At 33.5% G+C, this 25,943-nt stretch overlaps 1 protein-coding gene across 2 annotated transcripts in view; it reads left to right on the top strand.

Annotated features, from left to right (window-relative positions):
- LOC143059422 (uncharacterized) overlaps nucleotides 1-25,943 on the top strand; it is a 374,671-nt gene that overhangs the window by 92,083 nt on the left and 256,645 nt on the right. For both annotated transcript variants that reach the window (XM_076232911.1, XM_076232912.1), the window contains exons 11-15: nucleotides 1,224-1,295; nucleotides 5,565-5,636; nucleotides 17,047-17,199; nucleotides 21,236-21,313; nucleotides 23,201-23,335. In XM_076232911.1, coding sequence (XP_076089026.1) covers nucleotides 1,224-1,295; nucleotides 5,565-5,636; nucleotides 17,047-17,199; nucleotides 21,236-21,313; nucleotides 23,201-23,335 — 510 coding nt within the window. The remainder of the gene's footprint in view (nucleotides 1-1,223; nucleotides 1,296-5,564; nucleotides 5,637-17,046; nucleotides 17,200-21,235; nucleotides 21,314-23,200; nucleotides 23,336-25,943) is intronic.

Below are 25,943 nucleotides of genomic sequence, written 5' to 3' on the forward strand. Positions count from 1 at the left end.
GGCTAACTGATATATATTATTTATTATGAGTTTAAACTTATTTTAAATGATTTCCAGTAGATCTAATCAGGTGAGAGACACAGCTCTGAAGAGCCTCTAGTTTGGAGCTTTTGTCTGAAGAACTAATAAACAAATTGGTGTCACTCAGGCCTTAGAAAAAACCTACAAATATTTCAACATGCTTCTAGACTCTTTATATTATTGAAGTTATTGCCCCTTAATGAATACTTTAACAGTTGGTTCATTATAGGATTGATTGCAATTAAATAATGATTTTACCAATTTTTGTGTTATTGCCTATCATTTTGAAACTATATAGATGGAAAGAAACTTGAAATAGCAAAATTGATTTAATACATATAAGTCAATGGAACTACTTGTAAGGTCATTGGTCAATTCTTTAAAGGGGTTAGAGCCCTTAAATGTAAAAGATTTCCTTTTTGCATTCTTTTGCCTAATAATTGGAAATATAATAGATAGAAATTTCAAAACACAAAAATGATCTGAGAGACAACTTTTATAACTTGAGCATTATAGATGAAATTGTTTTATTGTTTTCATATGGGAGTTATTGCCTGTAAATGATGATTTTTTTTTAAATTGTGCTTCTGCAAAAACTTTAAGAGAGAAACTGAAAAACTGAACATGACAATCAACTATACAAGATCAACAAAAGATATATATTTAGTCTTGAATTATGTTCTAGTCTAAAATTTTGGAGGATTTCTATTGTTCAAGATGCTAATAGATCAAGGTTATGATGATTTCTATTTGTTTAAGATGCTAATAGACTAAGGTTGTCAACATAGACTCTATAAAGCCCCTATAAAATGAACGTATTAGAGAAAAACCTTAGATTTCCTCGTTATTCATGCATAACTACAAAAAAATTAGATACAGACGTGTACTTGTTAGAATATCTAAATTTAATTATTGTTAGAAATATACCTGAAAGTAAACAATTATAACAATGTGAACAGGCCAGTGTAAGGGAACACAGTGTGCTAAATGTTTTATCAATTTCAAATAAAAAAACTTTATTCTTGTGAATTTCATTTGATGTAGAAAGATGTGTTATTGGAATTTATTGAACCTATATTTTTCCATAGACTACTACAACCCAAAAATAATTACTATTTGACTTGTCAGTACAGGAAGTGACCAATCTCTGTGTTATAGTAGTCTCAGATTTTTCCAACAATTTTATGTTATTTTATTTTCAGAAATTTAAGCAATAATATCATAGATTACATTGAACCAAATGGATTGAAGCAGTTATCATCATTAAAAATTTTGTAAGTATATCTATTTATTATAGAAATATGAGGAAGCTTTTTTTCTCTTTGAACTTTATATTCATTTAAAAAAAAAGGAAGAGAGTTATGGGACATTGACTGTCAGATTGAAGGCATTTCCCCATAAATAGAACTCAAAATGTAAATACTCGTGTGGTTGTAGTTAGAAACATTGATGACGACGAAGATGACGATGTAGAAGATTTTCTTTTTCTGTATGTATCTTATAAATCATTGTCAGCTATCGAATGAAAACAAGGCAGTCCATAACATTTTCTAAATAATAAATAAAAATATCTACTCGTGGGAAATATAGTAATAATATATCTAGTGGGGAAAGATATGTAAAAAAATAATAATAAAAAACCCTGCCATATGTTCTCTGGCCTTGGCCGGGGAACTACAGGAGACCAGGTAATACTAGCCTCGATCATAATTTTTTATTTGCATTTGTTTTTCTTTTTCGTGTTTTTGCCATGCTGAAGTCTGCTTGTCTTCATTTTATAAGTTTTTAATGTTCCTTTGATTTCTCACGCCTATTTTGTTTGCAATTGTTTGTAAAATACATCGGTGCTGTACATAACCCTCTCCCTTATTATATTTTTGGAATACTTGTAAACATTATAGCCAATTGTTGCTCATTTAGTCATCTGTATATGTAGGATAGGGTGTTTTACCTGTTTCTAATACATGTTTTGTTTTCATAACTTTGACCCCCCTTTTTCTCTGTTTGCAGTTATTTTTACTTCTGTAAAGCAAAGCTATACACGGAGCTTTATATTCAACCAAATTCGACGTTAATTTTGTAACAAATCATCTATATATACTCTTTCACACCTAATAACAGAAATTTTATTTTTACCTAGAAATTGACGAACACCTTACTATCAAAAGACGTGAAAATCACATTTCTTTTTCGACAAATGATTAAAGTTAAGATCTAAAAAAACATCTGTAGATCGTACTTGTAACGAATTGAATACAAAAATTTCAAATTTAGAAATTGAAATAGGTCAAGGTCACTGTTATTTAACAGCTATTCGAAAATTTCAAATTTGCACCCTATATGCAAAAAAGTCAATCTAAAGTCATTTTTGGCGTTAAAGTATAAAATAAATTCTAAATGTAGATACAAAAGATAATTTCTATAAATTGGTTGTTTTTATTTTGCTCAAAACGCATATATGTAGGAGAAACAAGCTATCTAAATGTGACTGTGCATTTTTCATGATTTTTTGCTCTTACCTTTGACCCTGATTTAAAAAAAAAACGTGACCACGGCAGACAGCGACGACAACGCTATTTCGATGAGGCTTGTTCTTCTCTTTCCAACGATATAAAATATAGCCGTGTGTTATTCCGTTAAGGCAAATCGATAAAATTTGTTGATTGGGCACCCTACTATCATGACTGAAAGGTCAAAGGTCACTCTCAGAATCATTCAAAAGTCTATCTCGGAATATAACGGAATTTGATGAGATTGTCATCAAAGTGAGAGGGTTAACGCTATAGAACCAGGTTTAATCCACCATTTTCTACATTTGAAAATGCCTGTACCAAGTCAGGAATATGACAGTTCTTGTCCATTCGTTTTTGGTGCGTTTTGTATTTTAATTTTGCCATGTCATTATGGACTTTCCGAACTGATTTTCCTCTCAGTTCAGTACTTCTGTGATTTTACTTTTCCCTACTTGCAAACTACGCTTTCATATAAATCATAACTACCAAAATAGGGCCTAAAACGTTCTATACAATTCATTCGTCTCATACACCTCAAAGTAAAGACAAAAAGTGCATTCTTACCTTATAAAGTAAATATACTAAATTCCATATGACCAAACTACTGCAAATGACTAACAATGAAATATTCGATTCCAAACCGTATAGATATAGCATAAACTAGAGTAAATACAAATTCTCCGTTTTTCTCAAACCATACCAATTTTAAATAACAAAATTTGCTCAATGTTGCTAAAATGTCGATACGTAATACGTGAAAAATGTATTTAAAACGGATAATATTTGGCAAACCGTTATGACCGAGTCTTCTCATTTATCTTATCAATCGTTTTAAATCGTCATTTAAACATCGTTTATGGCAAGTTCTAAGCTTTTTATCTCTCATTATTAACCGTTTTGACCTTCCGTTTCCGACCGCCGTTGTATTGACGAAAAGACAACTCTGTCAATCGACGAATGACTACTCTTTTTCAATGTACAATAATATTATTTTTTCCAATCATGCATTTAATTAAATATATGTAATTATAAAATTTCGTAAACAATTTTATTAACTGGTTTCGGCTGTAATAAATGTTTTATCAAACAATTACTTTAACTATTTAGAATTCCGCACAAAGGATATGTTTAGGACGTCCTAACATGAGATGCGTCTGAGATAGCTTCGAGACACAACTTAAGAGTGTCCTAAGTTGATCCCAAGTCCATCCTAAAATTGCTTTTATCTATGACTTAGGACGAATCTTATGATACTTTCGAGAACACCACCCCTGAGCTCTCTAACTAATGATATATAAATTGTACAGGTAGAAACAGTTACCCAGGTGCGGTCAAGCACAGCTGATTAATAATAAATACTCTCATGATTAAATAATACATAGATACATAGATAAACTGATCAATAAGTAATAATGATAAAAGAGGGACGAAAGATACCAAAGGGACAGTCAAACTCATAAATCTAAAACAAACTGACAACGCCATGGCTAAAAATGAAAAAGACAAACAGAAAAACAATAGTACACACGACACAACATAGAAAACTAAAGAATAAACAACACGAACCCCACCAAAAACTAGGGGTGATCTCAGGTGCTCCGGAAGGGTAAGCAGATCCTGCTCCGTCGTGTTGCTTATGTGATTACAAATCCGGTAAATAGTCTAATTCGGTAGGTCATATTCATGAAAGAGACGGGGATTGTAGTTACGACGTAAGGAACATATCCGATATCATTTGTGAAACGGTTATTCCATAACGGTCAACCAACTCGTGATGGCGTCCGTAAAATTTACGAAGGGATGATTTCAACTTCACCATTTGGAACTCTTGGTTTAATAGCTTCCTTGTGAGCAGCAAACCTCTATCAAGAAAATCCTGATAGGAAATGCAAGCACGGGAATATCGTATCAATTGGAAGATATATACCCCGTATGCAGGTGCTGCTGGAATGTTGCTACTTACAAATGGAAAGTTCACAATTGGAAAGCTGAAATCATCTCTTTTGTCGTAAAGTTTTGTTTTCAACCGACCCTCATTGTCAATTTCTAGATGTAAGTCAAGATATGAAGCCGACTTAACTGTATCTGTAGTATCCTTTATCTCTAGTTCGATTGGATAGATGCGTTCCACATAGTCACCAAATTTTGAATTGTTTAGTGAAAGAACATCATCTATATAGCGGAAAGTAGAGTTAAAGGATATTGCTAACTTCTTATCTTTCCTGCATGAAGTCAGCCTCATAATAATAAAAAAACAAGTCGGCGAGTAGAGGGGCACAGTTTGTTCCCATTGGAATGCCGACAGTCTTGAAAAACACATCCTCCGAACGTAACAAATATGTTGTCAATCAAGAAATTAAGCATCTTGATAATATCAGTTTCAGAGAATTTTTTGTTTGAATCAGAGTGATTCTTTACAAAGTAGGATTTATCCCTCCCTAAGACAAGATACTTGTATCTACGTTGGCCATTCTTTTTTATGAAGCAAAGTAATACCAACTCTTTCAATTTGTCTTTTAGTTTGGATAAACTTCAAGTGATCAACATAATAAAAAAAAAAATCATAAGGGTTCCGCGGAACCCAGTGTTTCGCCTTCTTTTGCTGTTAATCCCAGGCTAAAAAAAAAGGAATAAATTAATAAAAATATTCCTGAAAGAAGCTTCTGTCCAAGTTTGGTAAAAATCCAGGATAGTTTAAGAAAGTTATTAAAATTTCAAAAACTTTAATCACAGAGTGAATATTTAAACGATGACGCCGACGACGACGGAATGTAGGATCGCTATGTCTCGCTTTTTCGGAAAAAGTCGATTGCTCGACAATCAATGAAAATCGTCTCTACCACATTGACATGGGTGGACTTGTATTTAAATGAAATTTTTGTGTTCAACTCTTAAAGCATGATTTAGATGATTTAGATGAAATAGCTATTAAAAATTAAGATTTTCTGTCATCTATATAATTTATTATTTCAATGTTCTTGTATTTGAAAACAACCTTTCTCATATATTATTCTAATGTATATATTTCAGAGAGTTACACAATAATCAGATATCCAGGATTGATCAAGGAACTTTTGATGGCATACCAAATCTGATACATTTGTAAGTATGTTATGATGTCAAATCAAATCTGGTACTTTATTAGTATTTTATGATCCCATACCAAATCTGATACGTTATTAGTATTTTATGATCCCTGGCGGATACCAAATCTGATACTTTATTAGTATTTGATGATTCAATACTAAATCTGATACTTTATTAGTATTTGATGATCCAATACTAAATCTGATACATTATTAGTATTTTACAGTCACATTCCAAATTTGATATCCATTATCACTGAACACATTTATTAGGCGGGTGACCGAAGTAGGTATTATCAAATTTTAATCGTCAAAAATGGTATACGGCTGTAACATATATCATTCGATTCGAAAATATGTGCACTTTGAGATTATTTTGGTCGTCAAAAGAAAATATGGTGCAGTTTTTTTCAGAAATCAAGATCAAAGGTCACATGTCGTTTTCTAGGAAACACAAAATTTTTAGTGGAAACCTATCATTAAATGATATTTTTGAGTAAACGTATGCGACTTTACAAAAAGGGGGTAGTTTTCAGTTTAAAACGATGTATTTTGTTCAAGTTATAAGAACCACGACCGTCAAAACTTTACAAAATTTATAGAAAATTATGAACAAATATGTATTTGTTAATATAACCATCTAGTATGCCTCAATGAAAGGGAAAACTTAAGTTTTGGCCATATACGTTGAATTCGGTACATGCAATACTGGCAACACAAATTATTTCAAAACAAGCTTATAATTTAGTTTCTACAATATTACGACGATTTCTATAAAATGAAATGTATTTATAGAAATATGAATCATTGTAAAATAGAATAACAACTTTAAAAAGACATGTTTAATGACAGAACCACCTTTTATTCGTTAAAAAATGGAGAGAGTTTTGGTTATTCAATCCCAAACTTAGTGACGCAAGATAATATTTGTTTTCTATCAAGTACAGTTTAACATACCACTAAATATACGTATTACTACATTTAACCAGTAGTTCAGACCTCAAATAACTTTTGTGGGAACGTTATTACAATGTTCTGACCTTTGGCTGCAATACATATGTTCGTACAGGGAAGGTTTAGCAAATCTCGTCAGTATTGGTCCCAAGTGTTTAAAGAACACGACATATTTCTGAAGCCACAAATCCTATAATAATATTGCCAATATGAATGATGCTAAGCTTCGGACATTACACCTGCTGTGCCTTGGAGTAGAGAGGTGGTAAAATGTTTGTTTACCACAACAATTTTATCCAGCCCATTGGTCATTAAATTCAAAACATTTTGTCATTGCAAAATACACTTTGGTCGTATCAATCTATAAATGGGGGAATAAAAACAACTGATACATCAGTGCACATATAGAACAAATGTCAAATGAACCATGTCCAGAAAGGAATGATTTTCCTGCTGATTGCAACTCTAAATATCTATAAACAAAGGTAAAAATGAGCTATCTCTGATCGACAGTATACACTTGCCATGATCATATGACTGTTAAATGTTTCATTGTCGTGATCATTCTGCCCTACAGTCGGGTCTGTATAATTGAATTGATACCTAAACTAAGGTTATCATTTATATCGCACTGCTGGTGTTAAAATAGTTATCAAAGGTACCAGGATTATAATTTAGTACGCGAGACGCGCGTTTCGTCTACATAAGACTCATCAGTGACGCTCATATCAAAATAGTTATAAACCAAACAAATACAAAGTTGAAGAGCATTGAGGATCAAAAATTCCAAAATGTTGTGCCAAAATACAGCTAAGGCAATCTATGCCTGGGACAAGAAAATCCTTAGTTTTTCGAAAAATTCAAAGTTGTAAAAAACTTGCTTCTGTAAATGTCCTTGTAATACATGAATAAAGTTTGGTTTTAAGTAAAGCCTTTACTTGGATATGCTGTTTTAGAGAGTGTTATTCCTTGTCTTGGTTGCAGTTTTATTTTATTACAATAGATGTAAGCATATGAAAGATAGTCGAAAGATACCAGAGGGGCATTCAAACTAATAAGTCGAAAAATAAACTGACAACGCCATGGCCAAAGAAAAAAGAACAATACTCATAGACAAACAATAGTACACAAAACACAACATTTGATACCCGTGAGTTCGTTTCTTGACTTGAGCCTGCTGCTATTTTATCTGTTTGTTTCTAAGAATCATTAGAGGTAACAGTCGTTTACCGATGTTCATGTCTTGGGGAATTCTAAATATTTCAGAAAGAGTTCAGTTCAGTTGCGTCACACATTTTAAACCACGAAAAGATGTTGGTAGTGAGTTGGGTAACGACAGAGCTTAAAATATACATTATTCGTAATATGGTGGTTTAAAAACTTATTTTATTGCATAGCAATATAATATTTCCCACAGAAAGTAACCAGAAGTTATCGTGCAATAAATTCTAATATTGCACTAGTGCAATAAATCATAAAAATTTATGACGTCATCAACAACAAAATCTTAGTTTAAACCAATTTATACTTTCAAATATTATATTACTATACAATAAAAGGGTTATTGCATGAATATTGGGGAATATTGTCCCTCGTAGAACATATATTGCACTCGCAAGCTCGTGCAATATAAAATTCTACTCGGGACAATATTCCCCAATATTCATGCAATAACCCTATATTGTGTCTATTTTAATCGCAAGTTCCTCCTCATAATTCAGTACATGTCATCAAATCTAAATTTCCACTTTAGACACTCAGGGTCACAAATGGAACAGAATCTGCTTAACCTTCCTTCCGGGGGCACACGAAATAATCTCGTATTAAGTTCATATTGATCTTTAGTATTTTATGTGTGTTTTTTAGAATTATGTTTGTCTTTACGTCGATCTTCGACTTAATTTTGCCATGATGTTATGATATTGTTGCCGACTAATAAGTTTGAATATCCATTTGGAAACTGCAGCCTGTTTTAAGTAGTCAGGTGTACACCCCTGTTCATGAAGTCTGTACTAACTCATCATGCACGAGCGTAAAGTATCAATTGAAATGTGTGCACATTATACGATTTTGTCGGATCCCTATTTCTTAAATAAACAACTGAAGAACTTATTTTGCATCTTTAAAACTATATCAACACAACCTCAAAAAGAATAACGGACACCCAAATATTTCAACAAAACAACAAATCATCAACAAAAACAAGAAATATCGAATCCGAAATATTTGATGAAAACTATGTATTCAGCCCAATCATGGACAGGACACAAGTATCCGGAATTTTAAGTTAATGTTTGAATAGAAGAGATTTTTGAAAGTTTAAAAAATATCGTTTTTTACGATCTTACCTCATGAAAATTTGTGTACATGAATTGAAAAATTGCAGTTTTATTACTTTATAGTCTTTACGATATAATCCATTTATCAGAGCTTTGTTATATGATGTTGGAATCAGGTGAAACACAAATTGTTCCCGTTTACAGAAATGTTTACCTTCATAATTTGTCATCAAAAGGCTTTTAGAATTATCTTTTTCGCCTAATGCATAGAACATTATGTGTGATGTTTGAATAAAACAAAAATGAAAGATATTTGAGGGCAGCGTTTGAATAAAAAGCCAAACTGCATGCCACTAATGATCTGCATTTGATGTGAAATTTGCTAGCTAAAACCAAAAAAAAAAGAATGCACCATACGACTTTTTAACGACCAATCTTAAATTCAAGTTAAATCATTTTTCTAGGACTGTGCCAATTTTTAGTCGTATACCCTTTTGTAAAATTAAACTCTTTTAATAATCGACTTTTTCCTATTCCGTCACCGCACTATATAGCTCACCGGTTCGAAGCTTTTGCCATCACTTGGCTTCTGTTGTCTTCCGTCCAGTGTGAACTATTTCAAACATCTTCTCCTCTGAAACTACTGAATCAATTCCAGTCAAACCTAAGTTGAATGATCCTAAGGGTATCTAGAATAATGTTTGTGGTTTATTTTCTGTTTTGTCAAAAGACATGGCTGCCATGGCTAATAAAAGAACAGTGGGGTAAAATGCAGTTTTTGGCTTATAATTCAAAAACAAAAGCATGTTCAGCAAAATATGACATGGGGTTAAAGTGTTCATTAGGTGAAATTCCATTAGCCCTGAAATTTTTAGATGGATCTAATAACCCATTGTTGAGTTGCTGCCCCCATTGTATTGGTAATTTCAAGGAAATTTTGCAGTTTTTAACCGGATTTTTGTGACAAAAATGTCGGTTATTGATTTGGGGATGTATGGCGGGCGGTCAGGCGGCCGGGCGGGGCGGCCGGGTAGTCGGGCAGTCGGGCAGTCGGGCGACCGGGCGGGCGGGCGGGCGGCAATCAAATGTTGTCCGTGCATTAACTCATGAATCGTTCAACCAAAGCTTTTAAAATTTTAATATGTTGTTACTGACAACTAAATGGGGGTCAAGTTCAATAATGGCGATTTTGACTTTTACCGTTCAGGAGTTATGGTTCTTGAAAGATTGAAAAATGGAGTTTCCAGTCGTGTCCGTGCATTTACGCATGAACTGTTCTACCAAAGCTTCCCAAATTTTAATATGTTGTTACTGATGACAAAATGGAGGTCAAGTTCAATAATGACGATTTTGACTTTTACCGTTCAGGAGTTATGGTTCTTGAAAGATTGAAAAATGGTGTTTCCAGTCGTGTCCGTGCATTTTCTCATGAACCATTCAACCAAAGCTTTTGAAATTTTTATATGTTGTTACTGATGACAAAATAGAGGTCAAGTTCAATAATGACGATTTTGACTTTTACCGTTCAGGCGTTATGGTTCTTGAAAGATTGTAAAATGGCGTTTCCATTCACGTTGTTGCATTTACTCATGAACCATTCAATCTAAGCTTTTCAAATTTTAATATGTTGATACTGATGACAAAATGGAGGTCAAATATGATATTGACGATTTTCATTTTCACCATTCATCAGTAATTGTTCTTGTGATATTGCCAGGACACAAATAAATATTAATAAATCCAGTTTGCTGTCGTTGTGACAGCCTCTTGTTGGTTTTTATCTTGAATATTAGTAATGATATTTTAAGATAAACTCAGATACTATTAACCATAGGTCTAGTATATTTGGTGTATTGAAAGATTGTAAGGTGTTCATGTCTGTAAAGATTGTTGCCAATCTTTAATTTAAAAACAATATCTTTGGTTTCTGGATATTAAATAATGACTAAACAACTTTTAAAAGTATCGAGATTATTATTGTCAATAATAATAAATACAAGTAAATGAAATACAATATGTTAAAACGTTTGAAAGTGTTTTTCGTGAATGCGTTATTACCTCTTGTATTCTTTCAAGCTTGGTTCAAATTCGTTTCGTTATAAGAAAAATCCGGTTTTTATAAGACTAAGCACGCCTTATCATTGCGTGTAAGAATATAGTCCGTAGCCGGTCAAGGTTAAATCATGTAAATAACTGTCAGTACGTACATACATATGAATTATAAAGAAAGCAAGCATAATTTCGTACGTCTCGACACCGATTCAACGATATAAAGCATGTAAATACAAGTAACTAAAGAAATGTAGGATTCATAACAAGCTAAAAAACAAAGATGTTATTCGAACGCCACATGTTGGCGGAATTTCGTAACGTTAAATCGGCAACTGTCAAATTTGCCGGGAACGACGTTACGTTTACAAAAAGGTACTGCCGCGATATTTAACGTTCACAACACTGCCCTCCGTCAAAAATAGAATTTCGTCTCGAAATTTAAATAACTACGAAAGATTAAATCATTATATACAATCGAACAAAATTTAAACAAGCACCTGCTGTCTCAATAGAATATTAAAATTAAGAAAATTTGTTTTTGTCTAAATCACGAATAACCTACCACGATCTATGACACGTATACATAATGATAAAATTGTACGAACGGCATACAAAACAATATGCATATATATAATATCAACAAATGTCTAGTTTTGTGTCTTTTCAATATAAATAAATGTTTTTTAAAATTTTCAACGTCTTCTTTTCCAACAACTTCACTGTATTATTGGTTCGTCTCTTTTTGTCCTCTTCTGTTCTTTGCTCCTTCTGTGTTCTCTTCTGCTATCTCGCTTCTGTGTCAACTTTTCGTCTTTTCTTCCGTTTCCTCCAATCTTTTTGTGTATCTCGAGTTACATGTTCCTCATTCTCAAATTCATTCGTAGTTTGGTCTAAATCTGTTTTATGTAAACCTTCTTTCAGTTGACTTATCTTTTCCTCCTGACAGAACATGTTTCCATCCTCTTCTGTAACTATAACATTTACAATTTCTTCAGTAACTGGAACATTTTCATCTGTAACACTTAAATTATCTTCTGTAGCATGTTGCAAAAGTTCAGGCAACATTTGGACATCGACCTTGTCCGTCTGATTACCCTTATGACTTGCACTTGTAATATTTCTTATATATTCACACATGTCTGCATGCGTACTTGCTACCATAATTTTTCTACTATCTTCAACAACTGGTTCAAGTATAGAATACCGGCTGGACAATCCTTCTGTGTCATAACCCTCTCCAGCAATAATTATCTCAGAATTGGCTGGTATGGTAATTGCTTCTTTTATCCTAACTCTAGCTATACCATCTATTTGTCTTGTGGTTTGGAATTCTATCCACTCACCATTTAATTGGAGTCCCCTCTTGCAGTTGATAGTTATGTCCTTTTCATCAATCAGGTCACATCCTAACAATACGCTGTCTCCAATGGGGGCTACATACATGGGCCATGTGAAAATCTCATTTCCTAGTTTCATCTCTATCTGTGCTATTCCCCTTGTTGTCATATGCTTCCCAGCCTCTGCAACCACTAAATTCCTTGTTGCCTTCTTCAGTTCTGGTCGCATGTCTTTTGGAATTTTAGAATACAGTTCCTCACTCAAAACTGTCACCTCCGCTCCAGTGTCAATAACTGCCTTGGTTTCAACCTTGTTAATGACCAAAGGAACAGTAATGGTAGCTGCCCTCACCCGATCAATGACAATATTTTTCTCTATTGCCTGACTCGGTTCAGCACTGCCAATTACATCACTAGGTGTACTCTTCTGTAATTCATCAAATCCCTCAAACAACAAATTCAAGCTCAGATCATGAGTCAATGCATCAAATTCATCTCCACATGGTCCATTCCTGGTAGTTATATCCTTAACTTCAATAATTTTATCAATGGCTGATACTTGGTCGACAGTCTCAGCCCTTATTAGTTTAAAGAATCATCTTGTGTCTCATTGCTGTTGGAAAAATCTCTGTTTTCTGTACTGCTTTTATTTTTCTTTGTTTTTTTACAGTCTTTGATGTAATGCCCTTCTTCGTTGCAATTAAAACATCTTGTGGTTCTTGTTTTTGTTCTATTGTCTTTGTTATACGGCTGGTTTTGCCTATAACCTTGGTTAACATTTGGTTTGTTAAATTTTGTCATTTCCTTCTGAATTATCTCCCCTAATGACTGAGTGATCCCTCTTTCAAATTGTGTAAGCCTCTCCTCAGTTACATATCTTTTCCCGCCAACTTTCCTTATTTCGATATCATCTTCACCTTCATCAAAATCAACAGTTTCCTGCATACTCAGCTGACGGATGTTTCTATCTTTATTTCCTCTTTTATATGTTTCATACAGAGTCACCTGGTGGATAGCTTCAGTCATACTGGTAATTCTCTTTGTCAGTAATTCTATAGCAATGCTCTGGTCGGGTAATCCCCTTAGCATGTACTCTACACTCAATGTACTGTGAGTGGCTACGTCAATAGTTGGAAATGACCGTCTGACTAGCATTTCTACTCTGGAAGCATATTCATGGATGTTTTCTTTGCCCTGTTTCCTTAATGTATGCAATTCTTGTCTATACGTCTCTGGATAACCATGGTCACCAAATCTATTAGACATAGCTGCACATAGCCCAAAGAAAGATCTTTTAGTCTCTGGTGAGAGGTAGGAAGCATAAACCATTGCCTCATCTTTAAGTGCTGTTACTAATTCAATGGCTTTAGTATCAGTATCCCATCTGTTTATCTCTGCAATGAGCTCGAATTGCATAAAGTAGGCACTCCATGGATCTCTGCCGTTGTAAAATGGCACTCTGTTTCTTCTCCCATTGTCTATCTTGGAGTTTTCAATATTATGGTACTGTTGCTGTGGTCTGCCATATTGTTGCTGTGGTCTGCCATACTGTTGCCTAGGTAACCAGTTTGATACTGAGGAATTGTTTGGATACTGCTGGTAGTCTGGATGTTGCTGGATTTCAGGCATGATTGTACTCGTACAAGAATAGTTTGGACGATGCTGGATCTCAGGTATTGTCGTATTTGCATAGGCATATGATGGTTGTGGCTGGGTTTCTGACAATGCTGTATCCATGTATGTATGTGTAGAACGTTGCTGGGTGTCTGGCAATGTTGTGTTATTATATGAGTAGGTTGGACGTTGCTGGGTCTCTGGCAATGTTATATTGTTGCAGGAGTTTGTTGAACGTTGCTGTGTCTCTGGCAATGTTGTATTGTTGCAGGAGTTTGCTGAACGTTGCTGGGTCTCTGCATAACTATTTGGACTTCTGATAACAGGGTCAGATTTACTCTCAGTGAAATGTTGAGCATTATTCTTCATCTGAAGGTTCTTAAAATTTCTTAATGCCTCTAACTCTTGTCTCATCTTTACCATTTCTTCACTCTCATATGATTTCTGAAGGTTTTCATTTCTTAATGCCTCTAATTCTTGTCTCATCTTTATTATTTCATCACTCTCACATGATTTTTCTCTTGTTATAGTCGCTACAGCACTATCACTCTTACTTTGAGTTGGGAAAAGAAATGGGTCTGTGCTTACTTCCCTTTGAATATTACTCGCAGTACTACTAAATGGCCTGGGGCTTGTATTTATTTCCCCCTGGTTTAAACTAATAGCCTGGTTTGAGGCTAAATAATTATGAGACGTGACATCCCCAAATTAGCAGGTATCAATATTTGTAGATGCAACAGACCAAGTGGGAATAATTGGACTAGCTAATGTGGTAATTCCCCTACTAAGTGAATTGGACCCCTGTGGTATACGAGATCTGTCTCTTAAATTATACATTTTACTTTAATTGCTAAATGAAATCAAGAGTTTCAATTTACTAATCAACTTGGATTAAACTTTATCCTTGTTAATCTTGTAGTTTTTCAGAATTATTCAACTTAGATTACTTTTTATCCTTGTTGAAATAGAAAAACAATTTCCTATGTCTTACTTTTAAAACACCTTTTAAATTATGAATATATCCTTATTTTGTGAAATAGACTATATAAATAACAAATTTGAAATAGACTATAAATTTTTCAACTTGGACCTTTTCCAAATATTATTATATTTACAACTTAGATTTATATTTATCCTTGTTGTAAAAGAAAACTTTTGAAATAGACTATTAAATATTAACTTTGAAATAGACTATAAATATAATTACTGGACGGTCTGGACCTATTTGAATTATTATGGTCTTAATATTTAACTTGGATTCAGATTTATCCTTGTTAAAATAGACTTCTAAATTTAAACTCAACTTGGATTAGAATTTATCCTGGTTGAATATGGTATTTACTTTTACTATATTTAAACTTTCAACTTAGATTAAAATTTATCTTTGTTGAATTGTACCCCTGAACTATTTAATTTCAACTTGGATTTATATTTATCCTTGTTGATATAGATTCTGACTATCTATTATATTATATCCTTTTCAACTTGGATTAGTATTTATCCTTGTTGATATAGATTCTGACTATCTATTATATTATATCCTTTTCAACTTGGATTATTATTTATCCTTGTTGATATAGATTCTGAGAACTATTATATTTTATCTTTTTCAACTTGGATTAGAATTTATCCTTGTTGATATAGATTTTAACTAACTATATTATTTTATTTCAACTTGGATTAGAATTTATCCTTGTTGAATTTAAAATTAAAATCCCACCGCTGCCACCAGTGTAAAGATTGTTGCCAATCTTTAATTTAAAAACAATATCTTTGGTTTCTGGATATTAAATAATGACTAAACAACTTTTAAAAGTTTCGAGATTATTATTGTCAATAATAATAAATACAAGTAAATGAAATACAATATGTTAAAACGTTTGAAAGTGTTTTTCGTGAATGCGTTATTACCTCTTGTATTCTTTCAAGCTTGGTTCAAATTCGTTTCGTTATAAGAAAAATCCGGTTTTTATAAGACTAAGCACGCCTTATCCTTGCGTGTAAGAATATAGTCCGTAGCCGGTCAAGGTTAAATCATGTAAATAACTGTCAGTACGTACATACATATGAATTATAAAGAAAGCAAGCATAATTTCGTACGTCTCGACACCGATTCAACGATATAAAGCATGTAAATGCAAGTAACTAAAGAAATGTAGGATTCATAACAAGCTAAAAAACAAAGATGTTATTCGAACGCCACATGTTGGCGGAATTTCGTAACGTTAAATCGGCAACTGTCAAATTTGCCGGGAACGACGTTACGTTTACAAAAAGGTACTGCCGCGATATTTAACGTTCACAACAATGTCCAACTAGCAAGTGTCATCTGACCTTGACCTCATGTTCATGGTTCAGGGGTTATAGCTAAGTTTTTGTGTTTTGGTCTGTTTTTCTTATACTGTATGCAATAGGTCAACTATATTTGGTGTATGGAATGATTGTAAGGTGTACATGTCTAGCTTGCAGGTGTCATCTGACCTTGACCTCATTTTCATGGTTCAGTGGTCAAAGTTAAGTTTTTAAGTTTTGGTCTTTTTTTCTCATACTATACGCAATAGGTCAACTATATTTTGTGTATGGAAATATTTTATGATCTATATGTCAGTCATGCAGGTTTTTAATTGACCCTGACCTCATTTTCATGGTTCATTGCTCAGTGTTAAGTCTTTGTGTTTTGGTCGGTTTTTCTTAAACTATAAGCAATAGGTCAACTATATTTGTTGTATGGAAGAATTGTTAGCTGTACATATCTGCCTGGCATGGTTCATCTGACCTTGACCTCATTTTCATGGTTCATTGGTCAATGTTTAGTTTTCTTGGTTAATGTTAATTATTTTATGTGACAGTTGTAATAAAGCTTTATATTTAGGACTATCAAAATAATATCAATGATTAGAAAAGAAGGTGAGACATTTCAGCGTGTGCACTCTTGTTTAAATTAAGTAATGATTTTTCTTAGGCTAATGTTTTACGCAGTCTGGATGAGGGGAAATACACTAGTTTATTTATTTTGGCCTTGGTAAGACATTTTAAAGTTATATGAAAGTCCAAAAGATTTGTACATGTCTGTTTGTAAGTTTTAACTGTATACTGTTATACAATATGCTAATGGTGAGTCTATATTTGTTAAATCAGAGTTTGACATTTCCAAGATTTATACTTTATCAATTTTGATTTGTTGTTTCAGGGATTTAATACACAACAACCTTGAAGTCCTGACCAGTAAGAGCTTTACCAATTTGAATACACTAATTACATTGAGGTTACACAGTCAAGATACACCAATGAAGTACATTTATTATGATGCCTTCTATAACATCAATGGAAACTTGACAAATCTGTAAGTTAATTTCATTTTATGAAAGTATTTCATGGTCAGAAAAAGAAACTGATATTTTCAAAATTTCATAATAGTTTAGTCCTGTTTTACAAGTATATGATTTTAAGAGATCTATTAGGGACAAAAACATGAAACAGGATTTTTACTCTCAACCTTCCATTTTTAAATCTTGATCAGTGGGTTTATTCCTTAATGCCAACAACTTTTCATCTGCCGACAAAATACAGGTAAAAATATGTTGGTATTCAAGGAATAAGTGCAGTCAAAACAAACAGTAATTATTATATGTGTAGGTAAGCTAAGTCTTCCATTCAAACATGCAGAAAATATTACTATTGCAATGAATTTTTATGCCCCATTTATTATGTCCCATTTAGGGGCATTATGTTTTCTGGTCTGTTGGTCCGTTCGTTTGTCCGTTAGTCTGTTCATTTCTTTGTCTGTCCGTATGTCCCGCTTCAGGTTAAAAACTTTTGGTCAAGGTAGTTTTTTGATGAAGTTGAAGTGCAATCAACTTGAAACTTAGTACGGTTTATTCCCGGTTGTTCACTTTTTAAAATTTAAGAGTTCTGATTGTCCCACATGAAAAGTTCTGATTGTCCAACATTACTTTTTTTTATGTGAAATGTTCTTAAATAAACAGTAGACTTGGTGTTTGTTTTGATAAAATAACAAGAATTGAATATTACCTATTTAAAGTATTATTTTGGGATTATATCAATTTTATTAAGTATCCAGTACCATGTCGTGGGAGTACGACCAACAAAGAGAAGGAAATACACCCAACTTCGTACTTTATTTGACCTTTTAATTTTTTTTGGATTCGAGCGTCACTGATGAGTCTTTTGTAGACGAAACGCGCATTTGGCGTATATACAAAATTTAGTTCTGTATCTTTGATGAGTTTATCCAACTCAACCAACGTCTTCAGCAACTAAAAGATCAATTTCAAAATGGTGATGTTACTGTCTTTCAGTTTTACATTTGGACTAGATTTATTGCAATTTTATGGTATTTTGTGCTATGTATGGTTATGCTTTAATGGTATACTTATGTATTATGTATTATGTATGCTTTTTTGTTGAACCTTCTACAATATGTGTGCTTAACATGTATATTTGTCACCCGATCGACAATGTCGGGTGACATATTGCTTTTCCTCTATTATTATTATTTTTCTTCCACCTAATTTTGTCCGGCAGTTTTCTCAGAGCCAAACGAACTAATCTGAATGATGGTGCACTATAACAAGGAACCCTGACTTTCCAGTTGCAGTGCAACTTTGGAACTAAAAAATGGCTGCCATCACCATGGAAACGGAAAAATGGTGAAAAAATATAATTTTGTAGAAAGGTGAATTGTTTGAGAATGCTTTACCTTAAAATCTTTAGATTTTAATACAATGTAGGTGCCCACTATATACTGCTTTGGGATGATTTTGGCAATCATTGGAACTGCTATGTTGCCATGGATACTACACCAAAAATTTCCAAAATATGGAAATGCTCCAAATTTTATAAAACTTCACAGTAACGATGAGCAACATTGGTAGAGGTGGAATTTGGCGTTGGAATTTCGAAAATGTCTGCCGTTACCATGGAAACAATGCAAAACAGGTCAAAATGATCCAAAAACCTTAAAGTGGCATTTACTTTCTTAAAATGGTAGGTCAAATTGATCGAAACTCTGATGGTATGGTCCCTTCCATGTACCAATGTGGTATATGCCATTACATTTTGGGAATGGTCTCTGTTGCCATAGGAACCATCACAAATGTCAAAAATTTCAAAAATTTCAAAATGCTTCAAAATTGATGAAACTTCATATGATTGTAGACTATCAAGTCTGCATGAGACTTTTGAAGTTGGAATTTCCAAAATGGCTACCATTGCCATAGAAACTGGAAAAATGTCAAATATTTTTTAAATGCTCCAAACTTAATGAAACTTAATATTATTGTAAACTGGCATGTATAAATGAGACTTTTGACCTTCAAACTTTCAAAATGGCTGCCGTTGCCATGGAAACAGCAAAAATGTCATGTTTTTAAAATGATCTAAATGTACTAAAAATTTACAGAAAAATGTATAGCCATGCAAATATGTGCATTCACTGTTAAAAGTTTTTTGAAATGGCTGCCGCTTAGTGGCAATGGGGGGAAGGTTGACATCCGCTATTGCTTGCAATAGCAATTCTAGTATCAATTGTGTTCTAAATGCTTGATTGAAACCCTTTATCATACATTAATGAAGAAATGAGTAGTGCTTGATATCTGATATTGCATTACTTGACATTATATTCAATGTTTGATGATAGTTCATATTAATATGTGCAAAATAAAATATTTAATACTCAATTTATATTCTTGAAGACACCCTTAGTACACATGTTCCCTATGATATGATCTTTCTAATTTTTATGCCAAATTAGAGTTTTTATCCCAATTTCACGTTCCACTGAACATAGAGAAAATGATAGTACTATGATCACATTCTTGTTTGTTTGTTTTTTTGGTTTAATCTAAGAACATTTTTTGGTTGGAAAGAATAATAAAAATCATTTACCTCTTGATGACGGCTTTGTTGCATATAGTGGAGCGGCGGAGAGGACAATTTTAGAAATTTAAATTTCCTGCAAGGTCAAAGGTCATCACTTAAAAGTTCTTATTTTCCTGTAGAGGAACTGCAGATTATTTTTAAATGTATACCCACTCAATAAATAATGCAAGTAGTATACTACTGATTCAATAAAACTTGAATTGAAATAAAATCTACACTAGGCATGAATGGTCAGCAAAAGGTTAGTGACAACTGGGTCAAAGACAAAAACAGTGGTGTGAACTGGAATAATTGTCTGTTATTTTCTAAGTAGCTGTCAGTGGAAGTAGTCGGAACACATACTTTTTGATCTATGTAATTTTAAGCATCGGGTTGAAAAAAAAAAGCATCAGCATGAAAAGCATGGCAAATCATTGAGGTATCTGCCTCTTCATGGTAACAGCATGACAAATCATTACGGTATCTGCCTCTTTATGGCAAATCATTGAGGTATCTGCCTCTTTATGGCAAATCATTAAGGTATTTGCCTCTTTATGGCAAATCATTGAGGTATCTGCCTTTTTATTGTAACAGCATGGTAAATCATTGAGGTATCTGCCTTTTTATTGTAACAGCATGGTAAATCATTGAGGAATCTGCCTTTTTATTGTAACAGCATGGTAAATCATTGAGGTATCTGCCTTTTTATTGTAACAGCATGGTAAATCATTTAGGTATCTGCCTTTTTATTGTAACAGCATGGTAAATCATTGAGGTATCTGCCTCTTTATTGCAAATCATTGTGGTATCTGCCTCTTAATGGCAAATCATTGAGGTATCTGCCTTTTTATTGTAACAGCATGGTAAATCATTGAGGTATCTGGCTCTTTATTGCAAATCATTAAGGTATCTGCCTCTTTATGGCAAATCATTGAGGTATCTGCCTTTTTATTGTAACAGCATGGCAAATCATTGAGGTATCTGTCTCTTCATGGTAACAAAGGGAAGACAACTTTTAAACATTTTTGATTTTCCTTGATTTTGATGTTATTTGCTGCTTAAAGGTATCACCAAAAGAATGACTTTGCAAATAAAATATTATATTTAACATCATGTTGTTGTTTAGAAAAGAGCGCTTTGGCATCTTTAAAGTGCTTCTCAAGTTTAGTCCTGAGTTTAGAGTAATAGTAGTAGGTTTTACTAATGTAATTTGGTAAGAAAGACTTGATACATTATCAAAATTGATTAAAAAACTAGAGTCTTTTTGTCCCAAAAAAGTCTTTGTCTATAATTTTAAGTACTCTTTGTGTAATTTGGTATTTTTGTAAAGCATGTTGTCAAAGGTGCATGCAGCATGACAAACTGTGTTAGTGAGTCAATTCTCATGCTTAATTTGGCATATCACATCAACTTAGCTTGCTCTAACAGCAAAATCTTTTTCATTTGTACATGTTTATATCCTCAGAAGAATGATATTCTGTTCAATTTTTATATTACAGATGGATCAGTGACAATGAGTTACCCTTTTTCCCTCAACAGGTTCTGTCAGAACAAGAGTATCTAGCCATGAGAGAAATGTGAGTATCAGTAATTCTAAAACGATGATAAGAAATGTCAACGTTGGAATTATTACCCATGGATTTTGACCAAAGCTTCGAAAACAAAATTGAGAGCAGTTGGTTTTATTTTAATCTGTTGTTGAGTCTGCAACTTCTGTTACAAAAAGCTGGACATATGGATAGTGATCCTGTGGCGGCTGCATAGCTAAACTTTCGAAAACTTAATATTTCAGAAGGTAGAAGACCTGGACCCTTCATACTTTGTATAAAGCTGCCTTACGTTATGAAATTTCCGCCTGTCATATGTCCATTGTCCTTGACCTCATGTTAATGGTTCAGTGACTACTTGAAAAAAAGTTAAGATTTAAAGAATTCTTAATTTCTCTCATATTACATTTGTATTATGAGTAATATGATAACTATATTTGGTATGTGCGTACCTTGCAAGGTCCTCATGCCCTTCAGACAATTTTTACTTGACCCCAACCTCATTTCATTGATCAGTGAACAAGGTTATATTTTCGTGGTTAAGTCCATATCTTATCCATATATAAAGTGTATGGATGCTTATGAAATTTTACAAAATGGTTCAATACCACAAAAGGAAGGTTGAAATTTGAATTTTAGGGTTATGGTACCAAAAGTTAAGGAATTAGGGGCCAACAAGGGGCCAAAAATAAACATTTTTGTATTTTCAGGACAATAACTTGTGTGTAAGTGTAGTGATCTATCTAAAATTGTACTACAAGGTTCTATACCATAAAGGGAAGGCTAGGATTGAGTTTTGGGGTTCTTTCGCAAAGAGTTTTTTCACCAATTTTTTTCACCAATTTTAGGGGGTTCATATTTTTTCTTCTTCCAAATTTTTGAAAAGTTTAAAGAAGAAATATTCAATTGCACATTATTGCGCAATAGATTTTTATGATCTTTGAACACATTTATTTTGTGTCAGAAACTTATATTATGTCAAAAACAATCCTACTTCAGACAGTATAAAGCTCGAATATAGTGCCCCAACTGTATAGGATTCAACCTCTGTTGTCATATCAGGCTGCCCTCAGCCAAGCATTTTATTTTATATAGATTAGACTGTTGATTTTCATGTTTGAATAGTTTTACACTAGTAATTTTGGGGGCTTTAATTTATAGCTTTCTGTTGGTGTGAGCCAAGGCTCCTCGTTAAAGAACGTACTTTAACCTATAATGGTTTACTTTTACAAATTGTGACTTGGATTGAAAGTTGTCCCATTTGCGCTAATATCCCATCTTCTTGTATCTATATATTAGTTTGTGAATAAGTCAGTTTAAAGGGAACTATTAGTGGTAGGTCAATGACAGTATAGGGTCCAACTCTTCGATCATTGTTCATTGACTAACTTTTGCATAGTTCACAAGTTAAAAGTGGTGTTTCATCTAGTTTAAAAGGAACCACTTATGCTAAGTCAATGGTATTTGGTGTGCTTCATAAATAGATAATAAATAAGTTTTGTAAGCAATAACACTTCTCATATCCCTGGTGGTTAATTGACTCGTCACTGCAGCTTCCCTTTACTTATAAAATATATAAAACCACCCTGTAGTAGCGATAGCTATGATGGTGAATAAGTCTATTTGCTTATAGTTTTTTGAGCTGTGGCTTACTGTGCTAGGATCTAATCCCAGTTGTTACAGTTGTAATTTTTATTCCGACATCTGCATTTGTTCATACTTACAGATGTAAATTAGTGTGTAAAGAGCATCAGTACTGATTTTTGATATTGATGTGTATGATGTGTGTTCTTAGTTTATATTAAGAATTTGTAAAAAATGGATTTTCAACGATTAATGATATTGATAAAGATATTTTTGTATGTTTTATGCATAATTAATATGATGTAGAAATATTATATATTCAATATTTTTTAGTTATGCAGATAACAACAGGATCATCAATGCTACAGAGTACACACAGGATGGTTTCCCTTTAACAATGCAGCATGCTTATACCAACAAAAAACTAGCATATAAATCATGGTATACCCTCAGAAATCTAAATAAACTGTGAGTAGCATTAAAGTCTCAAATCATACCATTTATTGCAATTAATACATATTCAAAATCATATCATTTGCAATTTTTTCATTTTTTCATTGAATTTCCAGCTCACTATGAATACTGTAGTGTTTAACTTTTGTCTGGTTTCCCAAGATGAGCTCATTAACAAACTATACTGGTCACTAGTGCTAACAAGGTTCTAAAGAACCACTTAATGGAATGTAACTAAACATGGTATAAATGTTCCTTATGAGGTACTGACCAAGTGCTGTTACTTTGAAGCCCATCCATCATCCAAGATGGCCGCCAGCAGGGACTTAGTTTAACATAGGACACTAAGGGAAAATACATACAAATGTCTTCTTTTAGAGAACCACTGAAAGAAATAAAACCAAACATGGTATGAATGTTCCTTATGAGGAGTTGACCAAGTGTTGTTACTTTAAAGCAGATCCATCATCTAGGATTTTTTTGCATACTCACCACTAAAACGATCATGCTCTACTTCTTACCTCCAATCGAGTGATGATGAGACTAAGAGTGCGGGTGCAATCTTATACATTCGAGGTATTGAAGGGGGAGGACTTAGTTTAACATAGGACCCTATTTGAAATACATATAACTGTCTTCAACTAGAGAACCACTGAATGAAATGAAACCAAACATGGCATGAATATTCCTTATGAGGTGCTCACAAAGGGGTGTTGCTAAACGGCGGAAACGGAAAACGGAACGGAAACAGAAACAGAAAGAAATATGGACGGAATTTAAGGGGTGAAATGGAAAAAACTACGAAAATCTATAACACCACACAACAGTTATGTTGCCGGACAATATGGAGCTATAGATATCAAAGAAAATAACAAACAGTTTTTGAAATACATAAGAGCTAAAAAATTAAAAAAAACTTGGCAAGAGGCAAAGGCAGATCCAGGGTGGTAGGGGGCTGGAGGGAGGACAGGCCCCCTCTCGTGTCAAACATTTGTTTGATTATATAGGGAATCACTTAAGCGTGACTAGAGAGCCCCCCCCCCCCTTTTTGTCAGTCAGCCGGTCCCCCTTACGAAAAGTTCTGGATCCGCCACTGAGAGGCTATAAAGAGTACGGGCCATTCATATAGGTCTATTATGTGCATCATAAACAATGGGAACTCTCCACAATTATAGACTTGAAAATTTAATAAGAAAAATCTCTCTAACTTGTCTAGTTTTTACCCCAAATACAAGGGAGGATAAAAAAATATCGTCATTTAAGGGGAATTGTTACTTTAAAAAGTCTACTAACCACAACGGAAATTTGACTTGTTTGTAGATCATGTCTTGCTGATAATTTTTTTTTAAAAGTTTCTAGCTTTTGCTTATAGTTTTCAGGTCAATTAGCAAAGTCACAAAAGGTTGGAAAAATCATTTAGAACAAAAACTCTAAATTAAATAACGAGTCGACTAACGATTTCGCCGGACAATTTAACCTCATTGTAGATCTTATCTTGCTGGTAATTTTTGCTATGAAAAGTTTCTAGATATCTATTTATTATATATTTCAATACAAGGCAGACATCGTAATTGGTTAAATTCGTCATATCAGGGCGATAAGATAACATTATGATTATGATTATGATTCATATCGGTTTTCAATATACAGCACTTGCATTTTATACAGTCCTATGTTTTAATTTTAGCCATGTCGACCATCTTGGCTGGCAGACAGGGTTATGCAGCGCACTTTTAAACTCGATATACCAATGATAACTGTTGCCAAGTGTAACCAAAACTGTCAAACGTCTTCATAAACTACATGTGTTCGGTAACATTTGGCCCAGTAGTTTCAGAGAAGATTTTGAAAAAGTTAACAAAGACGAAAACGGATGACGGACGCCAAGTGACGATAAAAGCTCACTTAGCATGGTCAGGCCAGATACAAAAGGACCCTCAAAGTATACCACCACCACTGAAGATCGAAACAGATCTACCAGCAGCAAACATTGCATAAACAAATCACTATAAATGTTACAGCTAAGAAGACATCAATTAAATATGTACCACTAAATAAACCGTTATATCCAAAAGGGAAAGAAATTCAGTCTTAGATGCATGATTGTTTTTGTATTACATGTAGTTGTTAGTAGCTTTGAACTAGCTGGCAGCTACAGCGAGTATTCTCAGATCTAAACTTAGTGTCTTTTTTTGTTGTTGGGATATACACGAACCCTGTCACGTCTACTCTTGTAGTATTTGTGTTTGTATCCATCTGATGAGCCTTTTTCAACTGATTTTTATAGTTCGTTCTTATGTTGTACTGTTACACCACTGTCCCAGGTTTGGGGAGGGTTGGTATCCCTCTAACATGTTTACCCCCGCCACATTCTGTATATATGTGCCTGTTCCAAGTCAGGAGCATGTAATTCAGTCGTTTTCGTTTGTTAAGTGTAACATAATTGTTTTTCGTTTATTTTTTTGCAAATAAATTAGGCCGTTGGTTTTCTCGTTTGAATTGTTTTACATTGTCATTTCGGGGCCTTTTATAGCTGACTATGCTTATTGTTGAAGGCCGTACGGTGACTTATATAGTTGTTAATTGCATGATCTTATATTTCAAAAACAAAGTCTCATCATCC

This window comes from Mytilus galloprovincialis, chromosome 14, assembly GCF_965363235.1.
Source record: "Mytilus galloprovincialis chromosome 14, xbMytGall1.hap1.1, whole genome shotgun sequence".
Taxonomy (NCBI): Eukaryota; Metazoa; Mollusca; class Bivalvia; order Mytilida; family Mytilidae; genus Mytilus; species Mytilus galloprovincialis.